The 25,374-nt window shown below is 47.7% G+C and overlaps 1 protein-coding gene across 8 annotated transcripts in view; it reads right to left on the bottom strand.

The window, feature by feature from the left end:
- Positions 1-3,807: 3,807 nt before the first annotated feature.
- Positions 3,808-25,374, bottom strand: part of CACNA1G (calcium voltage-gated channel subunit alpha1 G) — an 88,040-nt gene continuing 66,473 nt past the window's right edge. For 5 of the 8 annotated variants that reach the window (XM_075579825.1, XM_075579828.1, XM_075579826.1 and 2 more), the window contains 6 exons: positions 24,861-25,202; positions 21,895-22,029; positions 19,908-20,042; positions 13,085-13,262; positions 9,002-9,168; positions 3,809-6,180 (listed from right to left, as the gene is read on the bottom strand). In XM_075579825.1, coding sequence (XP_075435940.1) covers positions 5,311-6,180; positions 9,002-9,168; positions 13,085-13,262; positions 19,908-20,042; positions 21,895-22,029; positions 24,861-25,202 — 1,827 coding nt within the window. In that variant the 3' untranslated portion in view covers positions 3,809-5,310. Of the gene's footprint in view, positions 6,181-9,001; positions 9,169-13,084; positions 13,263-19,907; positions 20,043-21,894; positions 22,030-24,860; positions 25,203-25,374 lie in introns of all 8 variants that reach the window. The other 3 variants (XM_075579827.1, XM_075579830.1, XM_075579832.1) reach the window with 3 other exon arrangements.

The raw sequence follows: 25,374 nt of genomic DNA, 5'->3' as shown, positions 1-25,374 counted from the left end.
GGGGGGAAGGGGGGAGGCGGTGGGGCGGTGGGAAGGGGGGCTGGGAGGCGGTGGGAAGGGGGGGGAGGCAGTGGGAAGGGGGGGAAGGGGGGAGGCGGTGGGGCGGTGGGAAGGGGGGGGAGGCGGTGGGAAGGTGGAGGGGAGGCGGTGGGAAGGGGGGGGAGGCGGTGGAAGGGGGGGGAGGCGGTGGGAAGGGGGGGTGGAGGGGAGGTGAAGGTGGGGGGGTGGAGGAGGGGGGGGTGGAGGGGAGGGGGGGGTGGAGGGGAGGTGAAGGGGGGGTGGAGGGGAGGTGAAGGGGGGGGAGTGGAAGGGAGGTGAAGGGGGGGGGTGGAGGGGAGGTGGTGAAGGGGCGGGTGGAGGGGAGGTGAAGGGGGGGTGGAGGGGGGGAGGTAAATGGGGAGGTGAAGGGGGGTGGAAGGGAGAAGTGGAGTGAGGGGAGGTGAAAGGGGGTGAGGGGAGGTGATGGGGGGTGAGGTGTGGGTGAGGGAGGTGAAGGCCGCTCACTCACCCGTCCCGCAGGTCCCACGTGGATCTGAGGTGGGAGGCAGCGTGTTGTGGCCGCTCCCCCGCTGTGTCCCGGGCGCCACCATCTTGGGCACTCGGCGCCGCGAGGCAGCCTGCCTGGCCACTGGCTGTTCCCCCGCCGGGGAGGGGGGGCATGTATATGTGTGGGGGGGGGGAGAGGTGGGAGATATAGAGGGGGGGTCTCGCACGGCCGCTGACACTGGGTGGGGGGGGGGGGCGCTGAAGGGCTAATAATAGTGTGTGTGTGTGTGTGTCGCTGACTGTAGCGGCGCCGGGGAGGGGGGGGTCGGTGTGAAAGCGCGGGAGACACGGGGAGAGGAGGTGCGCGCGGGTGCTGCTAACACTGTGAGCCCCGTGTGTGTGTGTGTGTGTGTGTGTGTGTGTGTCCGTGTGTGTGTGTCTGTGTGTGCGTGTGTGTCCCTGTGTGTGTGTGTGTGTGTGTGTGTGTGTGTCCCTGTGTGTGTGTGTGTGTGTGTGTGTGTCCCTGTGTGTGTGTGTGTGTGTGTCCCTGTGTGTGTGTGTGTCCCTGTGTGTCCTTTGGCCCGTCACTCCGCCTCAGGCCAATGAGAGGTGTGCGGGGGCGGGCCAAGGGACCAATGAGATTTCCCCTAGGGACACCGGACATCCAGGCAGGCAGGCAAACATACAGTGCTTTCACTAATATAGTATAAAGAAGATAGGAAAGACTGATGTCTGTCGGGCATTCCATGGCCTGTAGTGCCTTCATCGCGGCAGTTGTTGGGGGGGGGGGGGGAGGGTTAAGGCACTATGGTGGGCTCATTTGTGCGGGATTCCCTGGGGCCCAGTCTTACTTAAGGGCCGGGCTGGGTGGCACCCAGCTTGGTGGGTCTTGTGGGCCCATGGTTGGGGGGCCTTCGGACTTTACCCTGGGGGAGCCCACTGGCAGGGCTGGCATTTACCAGGGGTTTATCGTTTGTGTAGGTAAATCGGCGCCCGTTGTAGCTCCGATCCTTCAGTTGTGCGCTTATTTATTTATATGTGGGTTACGGGGGAGGGAGGGGGTTGGGACGGAAGCTTCCTCCAGGCTCCAAGGTCAAGGAGATGTTGCTCTCCTGTGGGACACCCACTTCTCCCAGCCTGATCATCCCATAAATGTTTCAAAGTCTAAATCCTCCAAGGAATATTTAAAAGCACTCAAGAACGGAAAACATTTGAACTGAAAAGGATAATGCTCTTTGACACTAAAAGAAGTTGACTTAATGCTGATGTGGGGTTTCTTACGCAGTAACAGAATTGATAAGTAATCCCTACCTCTTTCTTAATTTTAATTTCGAAACTCTTCTCCCCCCCCTTCCTCTCCCCCCCCCCTTCCTCTCCCACCCCCCTTCCTCTCCCCCCCCCTCTTCCCTCTCCCCCCCCCCTTCCTCTCCCCCCCCTTCCTCTCCCCCCTCCTCTCCCCCCCCCTTCCTCTCCCGCCCCCCTTCCTCTCCCCCCCCCCTTCCTCTCCCCCCCCCCCCTTCCTCTCCCCCCCCCTTCCTCTCCCCCCCCCTTCCTCCGCCCCCCCTTCCCCTCCCCCTGCTGCACCTGCTCCCCCTTCACACTGCTGATGGTTATATACTGCAGTTCTTCACTTCTCACTATCCCTCTCATCTATTTATTGCCCTGTCTGTTTATTTACCACCCTCTCTGTTTATTTACCACCCTCTCTACCATGAATTCTCTACATCTCCTGCCATAGGATGTTATCTTGTTTTTATACATACTCGGTTAAACTCATGGAATATTCTGTCAATCAGGATCGCTGACCTGAGGAAGAGAGGAGAACTCTCGAGAGCTTGTCTTGTAATATCAATTGTTAGTCCAAATAAAAAAAAAGGTGTTATTGCCTAATACCGAAGTACTCATTTACTCTGAACCATCGCAGCTGGACTAACGCGGTTATTTCTACTTAATAGGATCAATATAGAAATGATAAATTAAAGGGGAATAAATTGATAAATAATTTAAAATGAATAGAGAACTTATACGCAATATAAAGTATTGGCATATTTCCAACAGCTGAAGGAATAGGAAACCTGGATCAAATCCCGGTGTCGGCTCCTTGTGACCTGGTGTCACTTTAACATAGATTGTCAGCTCATCTGGACAGGGACTGTCTGTAACATTCCTATGTACAACTCTGCTTACCGCGCATATACCGTAATTGTGGAGCGCTCATCGTGAGAAAAGCGGTGTAGGAAATAAAGTTATTATTATTAGATGTCTGCACACTATATTAAAACATACATTAAATGTTATACATAGTTACATAGGAGATGAGTTTGAAAAAAGACGTACATCCATCAAGTTCAACCTATGCTTAATGTAGACGACAGATACTATATCCTATATCCGTACTTACTGTATATTGATCCAGAGGAAGGCAAACACAAACCCCCAGTGACACATCATCCAATGATATCTCATAAGGGGAAAAATAAATTCCTTTTTAACTCCAAATAATGGCAATCAGATTACTCCCTGGATCAGCATCCTTCCCGTGTTTACTTATTATGTATATCACCGTATCGCTTTCCTTTCTAAAAAAAATGTCTAACCTTTTGAAGATATCTATTGTATCTTTACTGTAAAGATCCCTTTCCTTTGTTGCTGATGAAATGTATTATACATGTAAACCCCCTGTATGTGTGGCCAACCCAATAGATACAACTCACCAGGTGAGGAAAGGTTCATGTTGGCGCTGAAAGTTGTCCTCTCCACTGTTCCTGAAATAAATGACATTTTGTTTTCTACGAGACTCTTGTGTGTAGAGTTCTACTTGACCATTTTCAGGGGGTTTTCTCCGTTTTTAAATTGGTGTTGGAAAGGTACAAACGTTTGATTAGGCGGTAACCATATTTTGTGTCTATAGGCGTAGAGAGAGGGCCTCTCTTAGGCCGCGCTTATAGTGCCGGCGACGCGACTGGAAAAATCTAATTGAAATGACTTCCAGCGATCGCCACCAAGCTGTCGCGCTTACTATACATGCACGTGACGGCGTCAATGCATGTTTTGACGCAACATCGCCATCACTATAAGCGCGGCCTTATATAGTGCCAGCCGCGAGGGAGCCAAAGGTGAGGCACAAGGGGAGACGTGATTATTTTGGGAAGGTAAATCGCTGGGCCCAGACTCGATCCAACTTGTGAATGGTTGGTTTGAACTCTTTGAGTGCTGAAACCTGAGTGCCACGGCCCCTTTGGCCTATCACAGAATAAAGCTGCGATGTATGAACCCAAAAAAATGTATTTGATGTAGCACGGACGTTTTATTATATAGGTTAACAAAATATATTATTTTCACAGTATGGCTGCTATTAAATATTACACCAATAATTTATATTTATTAACACTAGTTATAAATTAAAATATGCACATTGTTTTTATTTTCATTGCATCAAACCAATTATTTAACATGGATGCATCAAAAATAAAGTCTTCATAGCTACGACGCACATTTTAGGAAGTTGTGTGCTACAAGTTTACTGCATCTTACATCTGCTCCTCTTATCCGCACATAATGAGATCTCGAGATTGTTCGTGTGTGTGCGATACAAGACATCAGAACCGGGGCATATTAGGGGTTACCCCGATATTAATCACGACTGCGCACTATTTACTGCCAATGCATCAGGGATTTCATTTATTCAGATTTTATCCAGATATTTTCGACTATATTAAGTGACAACTTACGGATCTATTGGGTATTTAATGAACTCTTCAAGATGCAAAACTAATGCAAAAAACTAACACCGTATTTATCAAAGAAACCCCAGTAAAAGTGCAGTACCGGGAGATTTTGCGTTGATATATTTGGGGGCCTTTCTGCACGGAGTTTGTTCTAGTTTAGCAGCCATGAGACTTTAATACGGGCCAGATGCATAGAGCTCGTTCAGTCAGGGCTTATAACATCCCGTTACCTAAAAACAGGGCGGGACGCTATTTCCCCCCGAGATTAACGTATATCCATAAAGCTAATTCTATGCATAAACAATGTCCGAAATACAATGACATTACTGTAACGGTGTTATCTTCCAATAATGTCAGTGGCGTTAAGCGTGCCTTAGTGTTACTCTGCTCCTCAGCTTGGAAGAGGCGGTTACCTAAAGCTGTTGAAATATCGAAAAAAGGAGAGGGAAATAATGCTGTTAGTTAAGCTTATATCTACCTGTGGCGTTACACCCATCCACACCCTATAAAAGTCCCATTTTAGGTATGACCTAACAAATATACCATTAAGTCCCATCGCTAACCTTAATGGCCTACAATGGGTATGTGATGCTCTGATAACGCCTCATTTGCATGTCATTATCACTGACGCCCGTTGCAGTTAACTCAAGGCTGCATACAGGAGAAAGCACCACCTTATTGGCAGACGGAAGGAGGACGCCTGTAATGTCATGACAGTCGGATCGAGGTGCCGTACCCCACTTCTCCGCTTAATGAATCTCCCTCCATGTACTTATACCAACCGAGTGCACACATGGATCATTGGACTTGGTTAATGGGATTATGTAAATAAATAAATAAACATACGTTGAGCACTGTGTCAAGATATCAGATACTGCAATACATTTATTTAATAAAAATAGTGTACATTTTCAGTTCTCAATGTTTCTAGCTAAAGAAAATGTGGGAAAAAAAATCCTCATGGAAAATGTATTGCTATTGTCCAAGCAGAACCTCAAGTATTCTCCCGATGCTGCCAAATTTATACTTACTCTTTGGATGTATCTACCCAATAGAAACAATATAATACATTTTGGCACCCAAACAAAAGAAACATTCATTGTTTCAATTCAATTGCATCCATAAAAACATGATCAACAGAAATGAACTCTTTCAACGGGGCGGGGGATTTGGAAATATTATCTGGGATGAAAGGATCAACAATGTCCGGGAATTCCTTCGAACCGGAAGAATTGGATTGTCTTCTCAGAAAAGCATCGGAATTGGAGCATGGAAGTCCGGAGTCTCCTTCTGAAGGGACGCTTTCTGCATCTGGTCCGCTGATGGATGTGCGCAGAGGGCTGTGCACTACCTCTCGCTGTGCTGTTTGGACGTCGTCCCTCTCACCAAATACCTGGCTAATGAAGCCACAAGAACGTGAGGTTGAGTAGTGATGCAGGGTTTTTTCCACGGAGCAGATATCTATGGAATGTCTTCTGGGATCATCCAACCACGAGGAGGACTTCTGAACAATACCATGAGCATCTACACTGTAGAATTTCTTGATGTCCTTGAACATAACACTGTTATTATCTCTCAGTCTTAGTTTCTGGCTTAGCGAGTATGCCGCCGAATACACACTCAACGCTTCACATGTTTTCGAGCCGAAATGCTTTTTACAAAATGCTGTGTTCAGCAAATCTTGGTACTCTCGTCCCGTGGAGACTTCTCTGAAAGTATTTGTACTCGTCTGAGAAGCGTCAGCGTATCTCAACTTGTCGCATGTTTCACAGAAATGCTGAGTGGGGACACGGGGTCGCTCCTCCTCGCGTGATTTCCCTTCGAGTTCCGGGGGCTTAAAAACGGACGTGACATTCGCAGACGCTCGACAAACTGGTATCTTTACAGCAGGACTCTCCGACGTCAGGCCTTGGACATTTCCCTTGCTATTGGAGTACACTTCGAAAGAGTCGTTTCTGATTGCTTCCTAAACAGAGAAATCAGTAAATATGTTGTATGCTGAACGGGAACGAACGCAGAAAATAGTACAGAAAAGTCTCACATTACAATACAATTGAGATCTTATATCAAAATGTAAAGAAATGTCACTTCAAGTTAGGGAACTAGTCCAAAAGATGCTTTCAAGTCATGTGATTGATTATATATACAGTGACGGGAAAAGTTTTGTGAACCCCAATGATAATTACAGAAATTCCATAGTACTGAATCTAAAGGGTCACATACTTTGTCACACATATATTGAATGTTGAATCATTTGTTGGCAAATACATGTTGAAAAAGTATCATGTTTTGGTGACATTTGTTTTATCAGGTTATCTGTATATATTATTAGGACTGAGATTAAGATCTAATAACATTTTAGGTTTGAAATATGTGAAACTCCTGACCACAGAAGTGCTGTAGCAACAGAAGAAAGTGCTTATTTACTCCATCAAACAACAAGATATCCCGACGTTTCGTTCTCCAGAGGGACCTTCTTCAGGGTCACTGGGCCAGTGCTGGCATTTTGAACACTTTGTTGTCCATTCTTGACATTTTACAATTGCCTATTTACCGAGCAGGACATCTGCCTTGTAGAGCCTTATGGGATTGGTATAGTGATAAAGTGAACACAGGCGCAAACAAATAAAAAGAAAACACTTATAATAAGTGACTTAGTATATACTTAAATAAGTGAATAGATAATAATAATTGTACAATACAGTTTCACCCCCTGCTCAAAACCCACTGGAGGGGGCAGTCTTCACTCTTCCCCCACGGTAACAGCAGTGAATACAAAATCCAGGAGGAGCATGGGGAAGAAACAGAAATAAATTTAAGTGCAGCAGAATAGCAATGTGGAAAAAATGTCTCCAAACGACTTGCTCTTATAGAATGACTACTTACCGGATGTAAGAGTCAAAACAGTGGGGCTGACTCACACAGTCAATGGTTAAAAAGTGGTAAAGTTGTCATCTGGGTGGATCAGGTTCTCAGGAGGATATGGCAATACACACTCCTGACGAAGCCGACGCTAACACGTGGCGAAACGCGTAGAGTGGGAGTCTTACCTGAGCGGAGCCATCGGAAGAGGAGTCCCAGAAGGTCCAGCCCTTACCCAGCGACGGACCCGGATCCGACATCAGATGCCGGGCGGAGCAGTGTCACAGCTGACCGGAGGCAGAGACAGACGAGTGGGGAGAGTTGCGGGAAGGTGAGCCAGCTGGCTGCAGATATCCTCTTTTACACTATTGCAGTGTGACATGCCCGTATTTTTATTGTTATATTGCCATATCCTCCTGAGAACATGATCCACCCAGATGACAACTTTAACCACTTTTTAACCATTGACTGTGTGAGTCAACCCCGCTGTTTTGACTCTTACATCCTGTAAGTAGTCATTCTATCAGAGCCAAGTCGTTTGGAGACATTTTTTCCACATTGCTATTCTGCTGCACTTAAATTTATTTCTGTTTCTTCCCTATGCTCCTCCTGGATTTTGTGTTCAGAGCCTTATGGGATTACCATGGCTTTAAAGGGTTAATAGAGCTACCAATATATAGACTGATGTATTTCCTAGTACATGGGACATGGGTGAGTCAGACGGTGTTAAGCTCCTCCCACTGCTGCCTGGAAACAGATATATATCTCCCGTAATGTCACTAGGAAGGAGAAGGTTCTAGAGATGAGGTTCCTGGAGGAATGAGGTGGATGCGCCTCAGTGTATATAGTTTACAGGAATGTCCACACGTATATAAGAAAGACCATCCCCGTTTATTATGTTCTAGTCCGGGGCAGTGCCCCTTCAGGTAAGGCCCCGAGAAATGGCCAAGGTGAACCCAGTGGTTTACAGAAGAAGAGGCATGGGCATTTGCAGAGGTCTCCATGAGGGTGATTCCAGGGTGCAACAGGACCAGCTCTACAGGCAGGTCCACACAGTCCTCAGTACTAGTCTGTCTAGAACTGGCAGTTCAGACAGCGGAGCAGGATATAGATCCACTACCCATATTGAATCGGCCAAGGCCCAAGAAGGGGCTCATAGAGAGATGACAGGTCAACTAACCCAAGCACCTCGAAGTGTCCGCGCCTCCCCTGCGGGTTAGGTGAGAACACCCCGGGATGCAACAAATAAAGAGTACAAACCCCTGAAAGGAAACAACGTCACCCGTAAAATACGTGTCCTATGGCGAATGGGAAGAGCCCTTGGAGAAGGGGGGACAAATAAAGAGAGATGCTACAAAAGATCCTGGCGCCCATCATTTCCATCTTTGCTACCTCATCGCCCTGCTGCACCAATCCTGCACCCCGAGTAAGGTGAAGCCCTCTGAGAAGCCAATATAAGATGATGTAAAGTCGTCCCCAGGAGCCAGGCGGGGAGGGTAACATATACACACAGAAAGGCGCCAGCGGGAAACCGAGACGTGGCGTCAATAAAAGACACAATTTTGTATAATTTGTTGGTGTGCCTATGTTTATATTTTTTCTAGAGTGTGTGTGGGGTACTTGGATAGTAGCACCCATTCCAGTAAGTGTATCCTTTTATTTATACAGTGCCAACAGTGTACGCAGGGCTTTGCAGAATCACTATACAAGGGAAATAAAAGTGCAAACAGTAAGTACATGATAACAAAGGGAATCCCTCTCATGAAGACCTTGCAATCCGTGCATGAATATACCCAGACACAAATACAAATACAGGTTATAGGGCAAAGAGAGTACACAGGGAATTTACTGGTACCGGTGAAATACACAGAATGTGCCAGGAATAGTCTCCTGGGAGAATGACAGACAATGTCCATGTTCATCACCTGTCTACGGAGCAATCGTCGAGCTGATGGAGAACGCAGGGGTGCCGGTAGTTTGGGTATCTCAGATTCCGGGTCACTTCCTGGAGGTGCAGCGGGGGGGAGCCGCAGTGGCACTTGTAGGAGAGACGTGATGCCGATTGGCTGAGACTGAACGGAAGAACTGGAACCTGATCACATGTCAGAGCAAAACGGTAATCAATATCACCAGGAAGCAGTGATTGTCTATGTGTGACAGAGGCAAGTGTGTTATCTATGTGTGACAGAGGCGAGTGTGTTATCTATGTGTGACAGAGGCGAGTGTGTTATCTATGTGTGACAGAGGCACGTGTGTTACCTATGTGTGAAGGAGGCGTGTGTGTTACCTATGTGTGAAGGAGGCGTGTGTGTGTTACCTATGTGTGAAAGAGGCGTGTGTGTGTTACCTATGTGTGAAGGAGGCGTGTGTGTGTTACCTATGTGTGAAGGAGGCGTGTGTGTGTTACCTATGTGTGAAGGAGGCGTGTGTGTGTTACCTATGTGTGAAGGAGGCGTGTGTGTGTTACCTATGTGTGAAGGAGGTGTGTGTGTTACCTATGTGTGAAGGAGGTGTGTGTGTTACCTATGTGTGAAGGAGGTGTGTGTGTTACCTATGTGTGAAGGAGGTGTGTGTGTTACCTATGTGTGAAGGAGGTGTGTGTGTGTTACCTATGTGTGAAGGAGGTGTGTGTGTTACCTATGTGTGAAGGAGGCGTGTGTGTTACCTATGTGTGAAGAAGGTGTGTGTGTTACCTATGTGTGAAGGAGGTGTGTGTGTTACCTATGTGGAAGGGAGGCATGTGTGTGTTACCTATGTGTGAAGGAGGTGTGTGTGTTACCTATGTGTGAAGGAGGCGTGTGTGTTACCTATGTGTGAAGGAGGCGTGTGTGTTACCTATGTGGAAGGGAGGCGTGTGTGTGTTACCTATGTGTGAAGGAGGCGTGTGTGTTACCTATGTGTGAAGGAGGTGTGTGTGTTACCTATGTGTGAAGGAGGCGTGTGTGTGTTACCTATGTGTGAAGGAGGTGTGTGTGTTACCTATGTGTGAAGGAGGTGTGTGTGTTACCTATGTGTGAAGGAGGCGTGTGTGTTACCTATGTGTGAAGGAGGTGTGTGTGTTACCTATGTGGAAGGGAGGCATGTGTGTGTTACCTATGTGTGAAGGAGGTGTGTGTTACCTATGTGTGAAGGAGGTGTGTGTGTTACCTATGTGTGAAGGAGGCGTGTGTGTTACCTATGTGTGAAGGAGGCGTGTGTGTTACCTATGTGTGAAGGAGGTGTGTGTGTTACCTATGTGTGAAGGAGGCGTGTGTGTTACCTATGTGGAAGGGAGGCATGTGTGTGTTACCTATGTGTGAAGGAGGCGTGTGTGTTACCTATGTGTGAAGGAGGCGTGTGTGTTACCTATGTGTGAAGGAGGCGTGTGTGTGTTACCTATGTGTGAAGGAGGCGTGTGTTACCTATGTGTGAAGGATGTGTGTGTGTTACCTATGTGTGAAGGAGGCGTGTGTTACCTATGTGGGAAGGAGGCGTGTGTGTGTTACCTATGTGTGAAGGAGGCGTGTGTGTTACCTATGTGTGAAGGAGGTGTGTGTTACCTATGTGTGAAGGAGGCGTGTGTGTTACCTATGTGGAAGGGAGGCGTGTGTGTTACCTATGTGTGAAGGAGGCGTGTGTTACCTATGTGTGAAGGATGTGTGTGTGTTACCTATGTGTGAAGGAGGCGTGTGTTACCTATGTGTGAAGGAGGTGTGTGTGTTACCTATGTGGAAGGGAGGCGTGTGTGTGTTACCTATGTGTGAAGGATGTGTGTGTGTTACCTATGTGTGAAGGATGTGTGTGTGTTACCTATGTGTGAAGGAGGCGTGTGTGTTACCTATGTGTGAAGGATGTGTGTGTTACCTATGTGTGAAGGATGTGTGTGTGTTACCTATGTGTGAAGGAGGCGTGTGTGTTACCTATGTGTGAAGGAGGCGTGTGTGTTACCTATGTGTGAAGGATGTGTGTGTGTTACCTATGTGTGAAGGAGGTGTGTGTGTGTTACCTATGTGTAAAGGAGGTGTGTGTGTTACCTATGTGTGAAGGATGTGTGTGTGTTACCTATGTGTGAAACCTATGTGTGAAGGATGTGTGTGTGTTACCTATGTGTGAAGGAGGCGTGTGTGTTACCTATGTGTGAAGGATGTGTGTGTGTTACCTATGTGTGAAGGATGTGTGTGTGTTACCTATGTGTGAAGGAGGTGTGTGTGTTACCTATGTGTAAAGGAGGTGTGTGTGTTACCTATGTGTGAAGGAGGTGTGTGTGTTACCTATGTGTGAAGGAGGTGTGTGTGTTACCTATGTGTAAAGGAGGTGTGTGTGTTACCTATGTGGAAGGGAGGCATGTGTGTGTGTTACCTATGTGGAAGGGAGGCATGTGTGTTATCTACAGATGTAGCATGATTCCACCTCACCCAGCACATCACTTGGAGCGGGCGGACCCCGGCCAAGCACGACCACGTCCCGGTGAAGGGGAGATATACCATTAGGATTAGCGCGGTGGGAGGTCCCTGCTCCTGAATGGGACTGCCGCGCGCTAATCCTACAGGTCCGCACCAGTGTAGAAGAGGCCCGGTGTGATGAACGCAGTGGGGGTCCCATTCATAAGCAGGGACCCCCGCTGCGGCAATCCTGATGGGAAATTAGTGTACTGGACTTTTGGGCGTGGGGAAGTCCTGATCGGGCCGTGGCCAGGCTCCACTCAGCTGCATAGAATAACTAATAGTACACCGCTCACCAGATAGCAGATAATATAGCCGGTGCAAAGGGATGGTACTGACATAGCAAGTTAACAGGAAGACAATAGGTTAATCTTCCACAGATCCCTAGTAACACTGCACAACAGGCTAATAGAATATATAGCAGGAATATAGTGCTTGTATTGCTAAAGGGAGTAGAATGAGGGGAGGGTCCTGGTAATTGCACCCAATAATAGGATAGAGCAATTACCTAAAATGCCCTATGGGCAAAACAAAAAACTTTTATTAAACATATATATAGACGCACATTGTCACGACGCAATGAATCAGTAGGTAATAAAAACAACTAAAACACAGGCACGGGTATATAAGGAGGTGGTGGTAGGAGAAATATCGATTATACCACTACTTAAATGAATACCTCCTTTGATAGCTCCGATGGGGGTGGTATACAGTGGAGGTAAATATACCTAATGCAGATAGCAATAGATGCTAGTAAATCACCTGAAACCTGGGAGGGTGTAATGGGTGTGTATTGTGCTAATAGTATAGTGGTACCGGAAGAATTAGCCTCACTCAATAATGGTCGTGAGAGCTGCAGATCAATGTGGCTGTGCAGCGCAATGTTCTGGTGGTTACAATTTCACCCCATGCAACCAATGCAGCCCCTACCCTCCAGTCCCTCAGGCAGCGGCAAGGGCCGATATAGTGCTCAGAAACTGGCAATGTAGCTGCGGTAAAGAGCATCCGGTACAATAACTGGCACCCTCCCTCCCCTGTAAAGGAGCGATCTCACCCGTGACCTCCGACGTCAACGCGATGACGTCATCCCTGGGTGATCATTATTGGGTGCAATTACCAGGACCCTCCCCTCATTCTACTCCCTTTAGCAATACAAGCACTATATTCCTGCTATATATTCTATTAGCCTGTTGTGCAGTGTTACTAGGGATCCACTCAGCTGCAGTCGCCTTGCGCCCAAAATGAACTTAACTGACACTACATCTGTATGTGTGACTGAAGAGTGTGTGTAACCTATGTATGTATGACACAGGGGTGTGTAACCTATGTATGACTGACGTGCGTGTAACCTATGTATGTATGACACAGGGGTGTACAACCTATGTATGACTGACGTGCGTGTAACCTATGTATGTATGACACAGGGGTGTACAACCTATGTATGACTGACGTGCGTGTAACCTATGTATGACTGACGTGTGTGGAACTGTCTATGTATGACTGACGTGTGTGGAACTGTCTATGTATAGCGGAGGGGTGTATATGTCTGATGTAAAATACTGACACATATGTATAATTGTTTGGCACCTGTTTTCGCATGACTCGGGCTTCTCTGCGCCTGACACTGCGCACACGAGCCCACGCTCTGCAGCATGTAGCTGTCGTTTGGCAGCGAATGCGTTCGACAAACCGGCGGCTTTTTGACCGACAGCAAGTTCTGCTCTTCATCGATGGTTTCGGATTTGTGCTCCTGAGAATCTCCCCTCTACAAATGAAAGAACAGGCGCAGAATCACCCAAACAGAAGCATGTACACGAAAGGAATGGCGGTACAACATCAAGTGCGCATAACTTAAAGACTGCAGCAAAGAGGCAGCGTCAGAACACAGCCTTACTTACTACGCTGTGCGGACTACAAAGGCACGTCAATTGCCTTACGGCTTAGCACCACTTAGTAAATATGCTCCTCTCTGCAACAAAGTGCAGGTTGTCGCCCGGCACGATGTGCTTCAGAGAGCTGCGTGGCCCAAAAGGCTTTGTGCTGTGATCATCATAGCCCGAGAACAGAGAGAGCACATTTCTTATCACAAATAATAACCTCAGATATGTTTTGCAATTACCTGTCGCGTTTGCAGATAAAGGGGCACGTCAGGAATGTGTTGGGCATTAAACATCTTTAATATAATCGGCCCGGTAGTACCACAGACACCATGTTTCCCTGGGTAGAGTTATAACGGTAACATCACTGCCTCTAACGTATGCGAACCTTGTTTAAATCCCACTTCCAGCTCAGCGTGACCTTGGCAGGGTCACTGCCTCTCCCTGTGCCCCGTTCCTCAAAAAAACGATGGCGAGTTCCATGGAGTAGAGGCGTTGTCCCGAAACCCTGTTTGTACAGCTCAGCGAGCACTCCGCACTCAGTATGAAAAATCGTTATTTATAAACATTTTGTGCTTTTTTTTTCTTCTTGGGTTATCAATTAAAAAGGCAGATTTTTTAGTTAGGGAATCAACGTAATATTTGTCGGCGGGGCGTCTTTTTTACAGCTGTTGTAAGCTCATCATTCACGGTTATAAATTTGCTACTAGGCGTTTTAGTTGGTGTTATACAAAAGGAAATAATCGCCCCTCTCATTACAACCATTACAGACTTCCCAGTTTCCCAGAAGAGATTTGGGTTTGATAAGTGTTGTTTATTAGTATTTGAAGATTATTCCCACTTTTGGAATCATAAACTTTTAAAGTGGTTTTTTTTCCTCCTCTAGTAGCCTTACAGAAACATGATCTGAACGTACTATATTCTCAATATTGATCTGCTTAAAACTGCAGTTCAGTCTTTTTTTTTATTTTTATTTATTTTTTTACTTCAATAGTTTCATGTGGGCAATCTCTAATTACCTAAAGAACTGTATAGCTGCCGCTCAATTCATTCTCCATGTATTGATAGGTCGAAATTTGGTGACATAATTAGTGAAGGGATCTGTTTATATTCTGCTTGTCTGTCAGTGGAAGCTCATGAATATTCATGAGCACTCCTGCACCGACATGTGCTAGAGGGAGGGCAGGGCTGACAAAGGGGTGTGCCAGGGCTTGTGACAGGACATGAAGAGGCAGTGCCTTAGCAAATGGCTGTTAGAATAGAATACACGAAAATTGGTCTTTCAAAGTTGTTTTTTTTAAAACAGAAAATGCTAAAAGTATTTTTTCTTATTACAGAACTGATTTATTAAAAAAAAACCACATGCAGGATATTGACTGAACTGCAGCTTTAGCCCTAGGGGAAAAGAGACAAAGATATATGAATGTAGTAAATTTGCAATAGAGAGCTGTTGGCTTTGGAAAGGGGTCAGTTCATTTTAGGATCTTTTTAATGTAATACAAATTCATCGGATGATTGGGTCTATTCGTTCTTTTTTTTCGCCTCGGGAGTCTTTCCACCTCATTTAATCTATTTCCAGTTGTCTACCTGGCTGAAATCACTGAAAGCCGTGTCATCAACAGAGAGATCCTCAATTACTGCAATAAAGACTGTCCTTTAGTTCCAGTGTTATCTAATAAGACAGCTATCAAGGTGGAGTGTGTCAAGATTTATTATAATTATACCCAAACCCTTAACCCTCAATCCTAAACGGAAACCTTAAAATCCTTAGTCGCTAACCCCTAATCCTAACCTAAACCCCCTAACCCCCAATCCTAACCTTAATCCCTAACCCTAAAAAAACAAAACCGTAAAAAAACTAAAGCCTGTGGGGGAAATTGTTCCACAGTGGCTAAGCGGTGAATTGTCCCATTCGTCTGATCGGGCCTTTCCCGGATGCAATTCTCCATTAAAGTCAATGATCGGCACATATAGAATCAAAACCCCAAGTCTGTTTGTTTTTAGCAACCAGTTGAACTCGTTGGAGACATTAACATCTCAGGTTCTAGTTGGTTGAAGTAGGAGTAAGTGTGTAGCGACACAAACTCCACACTGTGGAAATAGTCCGCTCGGGATGACGCTCACTAAAATGCCGATCAGAATGAGACAACCAATACAAGTCAAATGACCAAAAGAAAAATAGTAAAACAAATAAATAAATAAAAATGAATCTAAAAGGCAGACTGGTTTAAATTAAGCCAGACTCACCTGACACTTCGAGGGCGCACAAGGGTACCACTGGACCACAGTCAATGCACTCTTTTCAGTGTATGCTACGTGACTTTAGGATAGAAATGGTCAATAATTCAAATACTCACACACTCAATTATTAACCATTTCTATCCTACGGTCACGCAGAATACACTGTGAATGTAAAACAATCAAACAAATGTTACCATATATAGTGGAAGTGCTGCAAATCTTATTCAAGAACCGTGTATAATTAGTGATAAAAAATTTGTGTCCAATTAGTCAATAACAAAATTATAACATCAACTTTTAGGGAATAACAAAAATGGAGAATGAGCAGCTTCAGCTGGAAAAAAAACAAACCTGTCCAAGGTGATTAGCACGTAGAAAATGGACGAAGAAGAAGAGCATTCTCCAAGGTACAGATGAATTTAATTCATATAGGCGATTAAAGTGTCAGAATCTGGATAAAACATCCATATATCAAGTTCTCAATAAAAAGTAATGAAGGTAATACTGTTACCACTCGGGATCCAGCTGAACGGTGGGAGGATTACATGAGATGGATGGACAGTCAGTGGCTCTCTTGGTGATATTTGAAAATATTGTAGAGACGTGTCAGGCTTGGCAAGAGAAAACGCTGAACGTGTGAGCGTATCACGCCGTGAGGACGGCTCGGATGGAGGGAGTATCCCCAAACAGTGATCAGCTGTAATTGGAGAAATCCAGCATTTCCAGGTCTCCAAAGCTGTAGTAACCTCTCTTGTCCCATTGACAATGTGAGGTTCTGACCGGGGCACTCACACCACCTTCAGCTGTGACTGGAGGTAACAAAACGCTGAAATGAGGATGTTACACTCAACAACGATGTCATGGGTAAGGAGGGTTCCCAGGCAGAGATCAGATGTGATTTAAAGAATCCCGTGCCTGTGGGTTTCTGAAGCTGCAGAGCCTCTCTCCTCAGAGCTAGTGAGATGATCGCTATCCGCGGAGAGGTCCACGCAGCGAGCAGCCGCAGGTCCCGTGTGAATGAAAAAGTTCAACAAATAGGAAGTAGAATGATGAATAGTCGGTGGGTATACGGATACCAATAAGTAGTGGACAAAGGTCCAGGTAATGAACAGTCCCAACGCGTTTCATTATGCAGTGTTACCTTCATGGCTTTTTATTGAGAACATGATTAATGAATGTTATATCCAGATTCTGACTTTTTTAATAACCTATATCAATTAAATTCATCTGTACCTTGGGGCATTTGCTTCTTCTTCTATTTTCTACACATGATAAATATATATATCCATATCATCTTCAGCCCTTGTCGATCCACTGCTGGGTGGAGGCCTCCCCAATGATCTTCCAGGTACTGCGGTTGCAGCCTCTCTTCTCCATGTCGCTCCCACACATTCCCTCATCCCATCCTCTCCAGCCCATGTCTCCCCACTGCTGGATGAAGTCTCCCCAGTGATCTCCCAGGTCCTGCGGTTACAGCCTCTCTTCTCCACGTCACTCCTACAGATTCCCTCATCCCATCCTCTCCAGCCAATGTCTCCCCACTGCAGGGTGAAGCCTCCCCAATGATCTCCCAGGACCTGTGGTTACAGCCTCTTCTCCACGTCGCTCCCACACATTCCCTCATCCCATCCTCTCCAGCCCGTGTCTCCCCACTGCTGGGTGAAGCCTCCCCAATGATCTCCCAGGTCCTGCGGTTGCAGCCTCTCTTCTCCACATCGCACCCACACATTCCCTCATCCCATCCTCTCCAGCCCGTGTCTCCCCACTGCTGGATGAAGCCTCCCCAATGATCTCCCAGGTACTGCGGTTACAGCCTCTCTTCTCCACGTCGCTCCTACACATTCCCTCATCCCATCCTCTCCAGCCAATGTTTCCCCACTGCAGGGTGAAGCCTCCCCAATGATCTCCCAGGACTTGCGGTTACAGCCTCTTCTCCACGTCGCTCCCACACATTCCCTCATCCCATCCTCTCCAGCCCGTGTCTCCCCACTGCTGGGTGAAGCCTCCCCAATGATCTCCCAGGTCCTGCGGTTGCAGCCTCTCTTCTCCACATCGCACCCACACATTCCCTCATCCCATCCTCTCCAGCCCGTGTCTCCCCACTGCTGGATGAAGCCTCCCCAATGATCTCCCAGGACCTGCGGTTACAGCCTCTTCTCCACGTCGCTCCCACACATTCCCTCATCCCATCCTCTCCAGCCCGTGTCTCCCCACTGCTGGATGAAGCCTCCCCAGTGATCTCCCAGGTCCTGCGGTTACAGCCTCTCTTCTCCACGTCACTCCTACAGATTCCCTCATCCCATCCTCTCCAGCCAATGTCTCCCCACTGCAGGGTGAAGCCTCCCCAATGATCTCCCAGGACCTGTGGTTACAGCCTCTTCTCCACGTCGCTCCCACACATTCCCTCATCCCATCCTCTCCAGCCCGTGTCTCCCCACTGCTGGGTGAAGCCTCCCCAATGATCTCCCAGGTCCTGCGGTTGCAGCCTCTCTTCTCCACATCGCACCCACACATTCCCTCATCCCATCCTCTCCAGCCCGTGTCTCCCCACTGCTGGATGAAGCCTCCCCAATGATCTCCCAGGTACTGCGGTTACAGCCTCTCTTCTCCACGTCGCTCCTACACATTCCCTCATCCCATCCTCTCCAGCCAATGTTTCCCCACTGCAGGGTGAAGCCTCCCCAATGATCTCCCAGGACTTGCGGTTACAGCCTCTTCTCCACGTCGCTCCCACACATTCCCTCATCCCATCCTCTCCAGCCCGTGTCTCCCCACTGCTGGGTGAAGCCTCCCCAATGATCTCCCAGGTCCTGCGGTTGCAGCCTCTCTTCTCCACATCGCACCCACACATTCCCTCATCCCATCCTCTCCAGCCCGTGTCTCCCCACTGCTGGATGAAGCCTCCCCAATGATCTCCCAGGACCTGCGGTTACAGCCTCTTCTCCACGTCGCTCCCACACATTCCCTCATCCCATCCTCTCCAGCCCGTGTCTCCCCACTGCTGGATGAAGCCTCCCCAATGATCTCCCAGGTCCCTGCGGTTGCAGCCTCTCTTCTCCACATCACTCTCACACATTCCCTCATCCCATCCTCTCCAGCCCGTGTCTCCCCACTGCTGGGTGGAAGCATCCCCAATGATCTCCCAGGTCCCTGCGGTTGCAGCCTCTCTTCTCCACATCGCTCCCACACATTCCCTCATCCCATCCTCTCCAGCCCGTGTCTCCCCACTGCTGGGTGAAGCCTCCCCAATGATCTCCCAGGTCCTGCGGTTACAGCCTCTTCTCCACGTCGCCCCACACATTACCTCATCCCATCCTCTCCAGCCCGTGTCTCCCCACTGCTGGATGAAGCCTCCCCAATGATCTCCCAGGTCCCTGCGGTTGCAGCCTCTCTTCTCCACATCGCTCTCACACATTCCCTCATCCCATCCTCTCCAGCCCGTGTCTCCCGAGTGCTGGATGAAGCCTCCCCAGTGATCTCCCAGGTCCTGCGGTTACAGCCTCTCTTCTCCACGTCGCTCCCACACATTCCCTCATCCCATCCTCTCCAGCCCATGTCTCCCCACTGCTGGATGAAGCCTCCCCAATGATCTCCCAGGTCCTACGGTTACAGCCTCTCTTCTCCACGTCGCTCCCACACATTCCCTCATCCCATCCTCTCCAGCCCGTGTCTCCCCACTGCTGGGTGGAGGCCTCCACACTGCTGGGTGGAGGCCTCCCCAATGATCTCCCAGGTCCCTGCGGTTGCAGCCTCTCCAATCTATGTTTCTCCATTTAATAAAAACAACATTGTGACAGATATTCTAAGCTCAAATGTGTAATAAAAAGGTAAACTAATGTGAGCTACATGATAAGACCTCAGGGATGGCAAACTCCAGTGCTCAAGGGCCACCAACAGGTCAGGCCGGTTGACTGAGCCACCTCTGCTGAAGCAGGGATATCCTTAAAACCTGACCTGCTGCTGGCCCTTGAGGACTGGGAGTTGGCCGCCCCTGCTCTAACCAAAAGCTGATTTGAACATGGGGGTATGTACACCAGGGCTCAAAATACAGGACACGAACCCCATCGGCTTTGCAGCGCCTTTCCTATTAATGGATGCACATTATAGTTTAAAGAATAAACTGAAATTATTCTAAATAAATAAATATTGCAATCTATGATACAATAATCCATTTTCTATTAAAATCTAACGGCATTAGTTGTCTTGTAATGTATTATATATTACATTTATATCCTTATTTTGAGCCCTCAAAATATCTAAAAATGAAAATAATATGTAAATAATATCAATACATTTCTTTCGAGAGCACTAAACAGGATGGCGCTGGCATCATCAGGCAGCGAGTCATCCGTCAGAGCCAAGGACCAGGACTTCTCGGACAGAATGTCGGACGTCAAAGACAGGCCTTCCATCTCCGCTAGAGGGATCTAAGTAAGGGAACGCGAGCAAGAATAAGAAAACAGCCATGACAAATAAGAGAGTGACTGCAAGGCAGTGGTGGGATTCAGCCGGTTCGCACCGGGTCGTGCGCACCTGTCACTAAAATTTCACAAGTTCGCCGAACCGGTGCTTAATTCTCTTACCTGTGGTGGCGGCCGGCGGGCGCGCCTACCAGCATCCTTTCCCTGCCTATCTTCTCAATATGGCCGCGAGCCGTCAAATGGCGCCGTGTTGCCATGCCAACAGGGACGCCACGTGCCGTCTGTTGCTATGGCAACGTGACGTCACGACGTTACGCAGCGTCTCGTTGTCATGTGACGCCGCACAGCCATTTTGAGAAGGCATGCAGGGAAACAGATGCTGGTAGACGCCGCCCGCCGCCGTGAAGGTAAGAACCGGTTATGAAAAATGTTCAATCCCACCACTGCTACAAGGGTAGAAGACATGCTGCTAGTCCACCTTCCTACTGTCTCTGTATGTCCTTCCTACAGTACTCACCAAACAGATTGTAAGCTCTTCGGGGCAGGGACTCTTTTTCCTAAATGTCACTTTTATGTCTGAAGCGCTTCTCCCCATGATCTGTTATCTGTATTATTTGTTATTTATCTGATTTTCACGTGTATTACTGCTGTGACGCGCTATGTGCATTAATGGCGCTATATACATAAAGATGTACATACATACATACATACATACATACATACACACATACATACATACATACATAACAGGGCTAGACACATAGGGCCAGATCGCTAAGCTATAAGCACAACACAACCCGTTTAAGTGAATGGCCCATTGCAACTAGAAAGCTATATAAAAGCCGCAATACGGGATTCACGTAAGTAAATAACATATATATATATATATTACAGGATGAAGCAGGGGTTCTTCGGAGCTGAACAGTGTTAATTGAATCTCCCCGGACCACCTGCTTCAAGGAGATACCTCCGCAGGGGTTGCCGGTATCGCTGCATGTCAGAGAAACTGTGCACCTAACATAATGGCGGCGTTTAAATGTCTCGCGGGCCAAAAGGAAGCGTTACATAGTTACATAGCGGAGGAGGTTGAAAAAAGACATGCGCCCATCATGTTCAACCTATGCTAAATTTAGACGTCTGATACTTTATCCTATATTTGTATTTATAGTATATTGATCCAGAGGAAGCAAACACAAACCCCAGTGACACATCATCCAATGATATCTCATAAGGGGAAAAATAAATTCTTTTCTGACTCCAAGAATTGGCAATCAGATTACTCCCTGGATCAACGTCCTTCCCATGTTTGCTTATTTGGTATATCCCTGTATACCTTTCCTTTCTAAAAGATGTCCAACCTTTTTTTGAACAAATCTATTGTATCTGCCATCACAGTCTCCACTGCTAATGAATCCCACATTGTAACTGCCCTTACTGTAAAGAACCCTTTCCTTTGTTGCTGGTAAAGCAGTGATGTCATCCGGTGTGGCTTCCTATTGGCCTGCGTGACCTGGACATTTAAACTGAAAAGAGATACCGGCGGCCCCTTACGGGGGTACGCAGGGGGCCCCGGAGCTGAAATGAACACAGTTTCGAGAGACCCCCTGCTTCACTTCTGCAATAAAAGAAATTTAAAAAATGAAACCCGTAGTGCTGCTTTATTCCGAAAGCATATTCAGACTGTTAGATTTTAAGGATTTGGGTAAAATATATATAAATAAAAACCAACGGGTAATTAGTTGGGTAAATGCAGCCCACCATTGTGTATGTGATAACGGGATACATATAAAGCACCTATATTTGGTCAAATGTCTCCTATTTTATCAAATGCAACAGAAACCCAACAGGGGAAGCTGACCTGCTTCTCGGAGGAACCCTTTTCAGGTACGGCATAATGATGGCACACGGAGCCAGATAAGTTGTCCATTAGCTTCATTTCCCCTTCCAGAGAGCCCTGGATCAGCAGGGATATTGTGTCAAACATGTGTCTCTCCTGTACGAGGCATCGAGCCGCAGGCAGGAAGGGAAAGCGGGAAACACAAAACATACACAGTAGATCAAGACAAATACGTACAAAAGTAATCGATTGACTCCTCTGCTGTCAGAGCAAAGAGGTTAATACAGAGAAGGGGCAACCAACATCAGGTGGGTTTTTACTGGGTCAGACAAGCCAAGTCTCCCAGGATGGTCAGAAATGGTGTGTAGACTCAGGTCTTCTGTGAGAGTCCGTTATCTCTGTGTCTACCAGTTTGTGTACTTATGTGTCTATCTGAGCGAGGATGCAGGGGTCCCAGTGTCCTGATAGATGGGTTCCATGCATCTGTCCATGCATGGATGCGTAATGATTAATACCCAATGGGGGGGCACTGAGGGCCATGCGGACTGGTGCTACTAGTTTCATGGTGGTATTGACAGATCTGGCATGGCCGGGTTTTCCTGGTATTTTGCGATGGTTAATTAAAAGCTGCGGCCTGTTGGTTCCACGTTGGTGTAAGTAGAGTTGTTGGGGTTCATGGTTGGGAGCAGGGCGGGGTGTAAGTAGAGTTGTTGGTGTTCATGGTTGGGTGCAGGGCAGGGTGTAAGTAGAGTTGTTGGGGTTAATGGTTGGGTGCGGGGCGGGGTGTAAGTAGAGTTGTTGGGGTTCATGGTTGGGTGCGGCGTGGGGTGTAAGTAGAGTTGTTGGGGTTCATGGTTGGGTGCATGGCGGGGTGTAAGTAGAGTTGTTGGGGTTCATGGTTGGGTGCAGAGCGGGGTGTAAGAAGAGTTGTTGGGGTTCATGGTTGGGTGCAGGTCGGGGTGTAAGTAGAGTGGTTGGGGTTCATGGTTGGGTGCAGGGCGGGGTGTAAGTAGAGTTGTTGGGGTTCATGGTTGGGTGCAGGGCAGGGTGTAAGTAGAGTTGTTGGGGTTAATGTTTGGGTGCAGGGCGGGGTGTAAGTAGAGTTGTTGGGGTTCATGGTTGGGTTCGGGGCGGGGTGTAAGTAGAGTTGTTGGGGTTCATGGTTGGGTGCGGGGCGGGGTGTAAGTAGAGTTGTTGGGGTTCATGGTTGGGTGCAGGGCGGGGTGTAAGTAAAGTTGTTGGGGTTCATGGTTGGGTGCAGGGCGGGGTGTAAGTAGAGTTGTTGGGGTTCATGGTTGGGTGCGGGGCATAAGTAGAGTTGTTGGGGTTCATGGTTGGGTGCAGGGCGGGGTGTAAGTAGAGTGGTTGGGGTTCATGGTTGGGTGCAGGGCGGGGTGTAAGAAGAGTTGTTGGGGTTCATGGTTGGGTGCAGGGCGGGGTGTAAGTATAGTGGTTGGGGTTCATGGTTGGGTTCAGGGCGGGGTGTAAGTAAAGTTGTTGGGGTTCATGGTTGGGTGCAGGGCGGGGTGTAAGTAGAGTTGTTGGGGTTCATGGTTGGGTGCAGGGCGGGGTGTAAGTAGAGTTGTTGGGGTTAATGGTTGGGTGCGGGGCGGGGTGTAAGTAGAGTTGTTGGGGTTCATGGTTGGGTGCGGGGCGGCGTGTAAGTAGAGTTGTTGGGGTTCATGGTTGGGTGCAGGGCGGGGTATAAGTAGAGTTGTTGGGGTTCATGGTTGGGTGCAGGGCGGGGTGTAAGAAGAGTTGTTGGGGTTCATAGTTGGGTGCAGGGCAGGGTGTAAGTAGAGTTGTTGGGGTTCATGGTTGGGTGCAGGGCGGGGTGTAAGTAGAGTTGTTGGGGTTCATGGTTGGGTGCAGGGCGGGGTGTAAGTAGAGTTGTTGGGGTTAATGGTTGGGTGCAGGGCGGGGTGTAAGTAGAGTTGTTGGGGTTCATGGTTGGGTGCAGGGCGGGGTGTAAGTAGAGTTGTTGGGGTTCATGGTTGGGTGCAGGGCGGGGTGTAAGTAGAGTTGTTGGGGTTCATGGTTGGGTGCAGGGCGGGGTGTAAGTAGAGTTGTTGCTGTTCATGGTTGGGTGCAGGGCGGGGTGTAAGTAGAGTTGTTGGGGTTCATGGTTGGGTGCAGGGCGGGGTGTACCTAGTCACGATAAACCAAGGCTGAGAAAATATGGATTGTAATAATAAATATGTTCAGAATTATTAATATCTCACCAAGGGAAGACATTTCTCCCATTGAGTGCCCCAAATCTCTACAACAGGGGGTGGCCATTTCCAGTCCTCAAGGGCCACAAACAGGTAAGGTTTTAAGGATATCCCTGCTTCAATACAGGTGGCTGTATCAGTGGCTCAGTCATTGACTGAGCCACTGTTTGAACACCCTGTGCTGAAGCAGTGATATCCTCAAAACCTGACCTGTTGGTGGCCCTTGAGAACTGGAGTTGGCCGCTCCTGCTCTACAAGATGGATCCATCTACAAAGGTAGCTACGACAGTGTGACAGGGTGAATGAACGTCACCAGCCATATACTGTGCAGCAGTGACGAGGTTAAGTTTCAGTGGAGAAGGGCTGCTTAATTAGTCTGACCCCTGCTGCATAATCAAGGTGTTTTAAAACCCCCAGGCTGTACACACATGCAGGCTAGCTGGTCAGGAGACAGGACTGAAAGACTGAAGAGATTACTGCTAGAAGGTCTGTTTTTGCAAAGTACATGTGTGATGAACTGTCTGTGTCCTGCATGCTGAAGAGAAGCTGCCTTGTTTTCTATGCTGAAGAGAAGCTATTTTGTTTTGTGTGCTGTATGTTTTTAAGGCTCAATAAAGAAGCCTTATCAAGAGAACCCGCGTGTGTGGTTGCATGTACCCTGCAACAGACAGGTTCTTGTTTCCTATAAATAATCCATTCACTTTACTGAATATAGGTCAGTCAAAACCTGAGATGTCCTGTAAGAGAGACAGTACTGTATGTAAAACTTCTTACCATGGGATGCACCAGAGAGAGCTGGGAGCCAGCCTTATCCGGCACAGAATTCATATAGTCCTGAGAAATCTCTTGTGAATAGCCCAGGTCCCTCTCTGTCCAGATAAAGGGGTCACAGTCCAATGGTGGCATGTTTTGAGTCTGAAACTCTAGTTCCATTTCTGCCTCCAGTTCTGCCTCCTCTTTGGCTTCTTTGTTGCTTTCCTCGAGGTGTTTCATGAGCACGGCAATCACCACGTTCACCAGAACAAACTGTGCGGTCAGCACAAAAGAGACAAAGTAGATTGGGGAGATGACCGTATTGTAACAAGTGGAATCCTCATTGCAGTCTCGCAGTGTGTCCTAATGTCAGGAGGAAAACAGTATTAGTGTATACCAGGGGTGGCCAACCCTAGGCCTCAAGGGTCAACAACCGGTAAGGTTTTCTGGATATCCCTGGTGGCTCCATCAGTGGCTCAGCCATTGACTGAGCCACCTGTGCTGAAGCTGGGATATCAGGAAAATCTGACCTGCT

This window comes from Ascaphus truei, chromosome 22 (genome assembly GCF_040206685.1).
Source record: "Ascaphus truei isolate aAscTru1 chromosome 22, aAscTru1.hap1, whole genome shotgun sequence".
Taxonomy (NCBI): Eukaryota; Metazoa; Chordata; class Amphibia; order Anura; family Ascaphidae; genus Ascaphus; species Ascaphus truei.
This window is presented reverse-complemented; position numbering and strand designations above follow the sequence as displayed.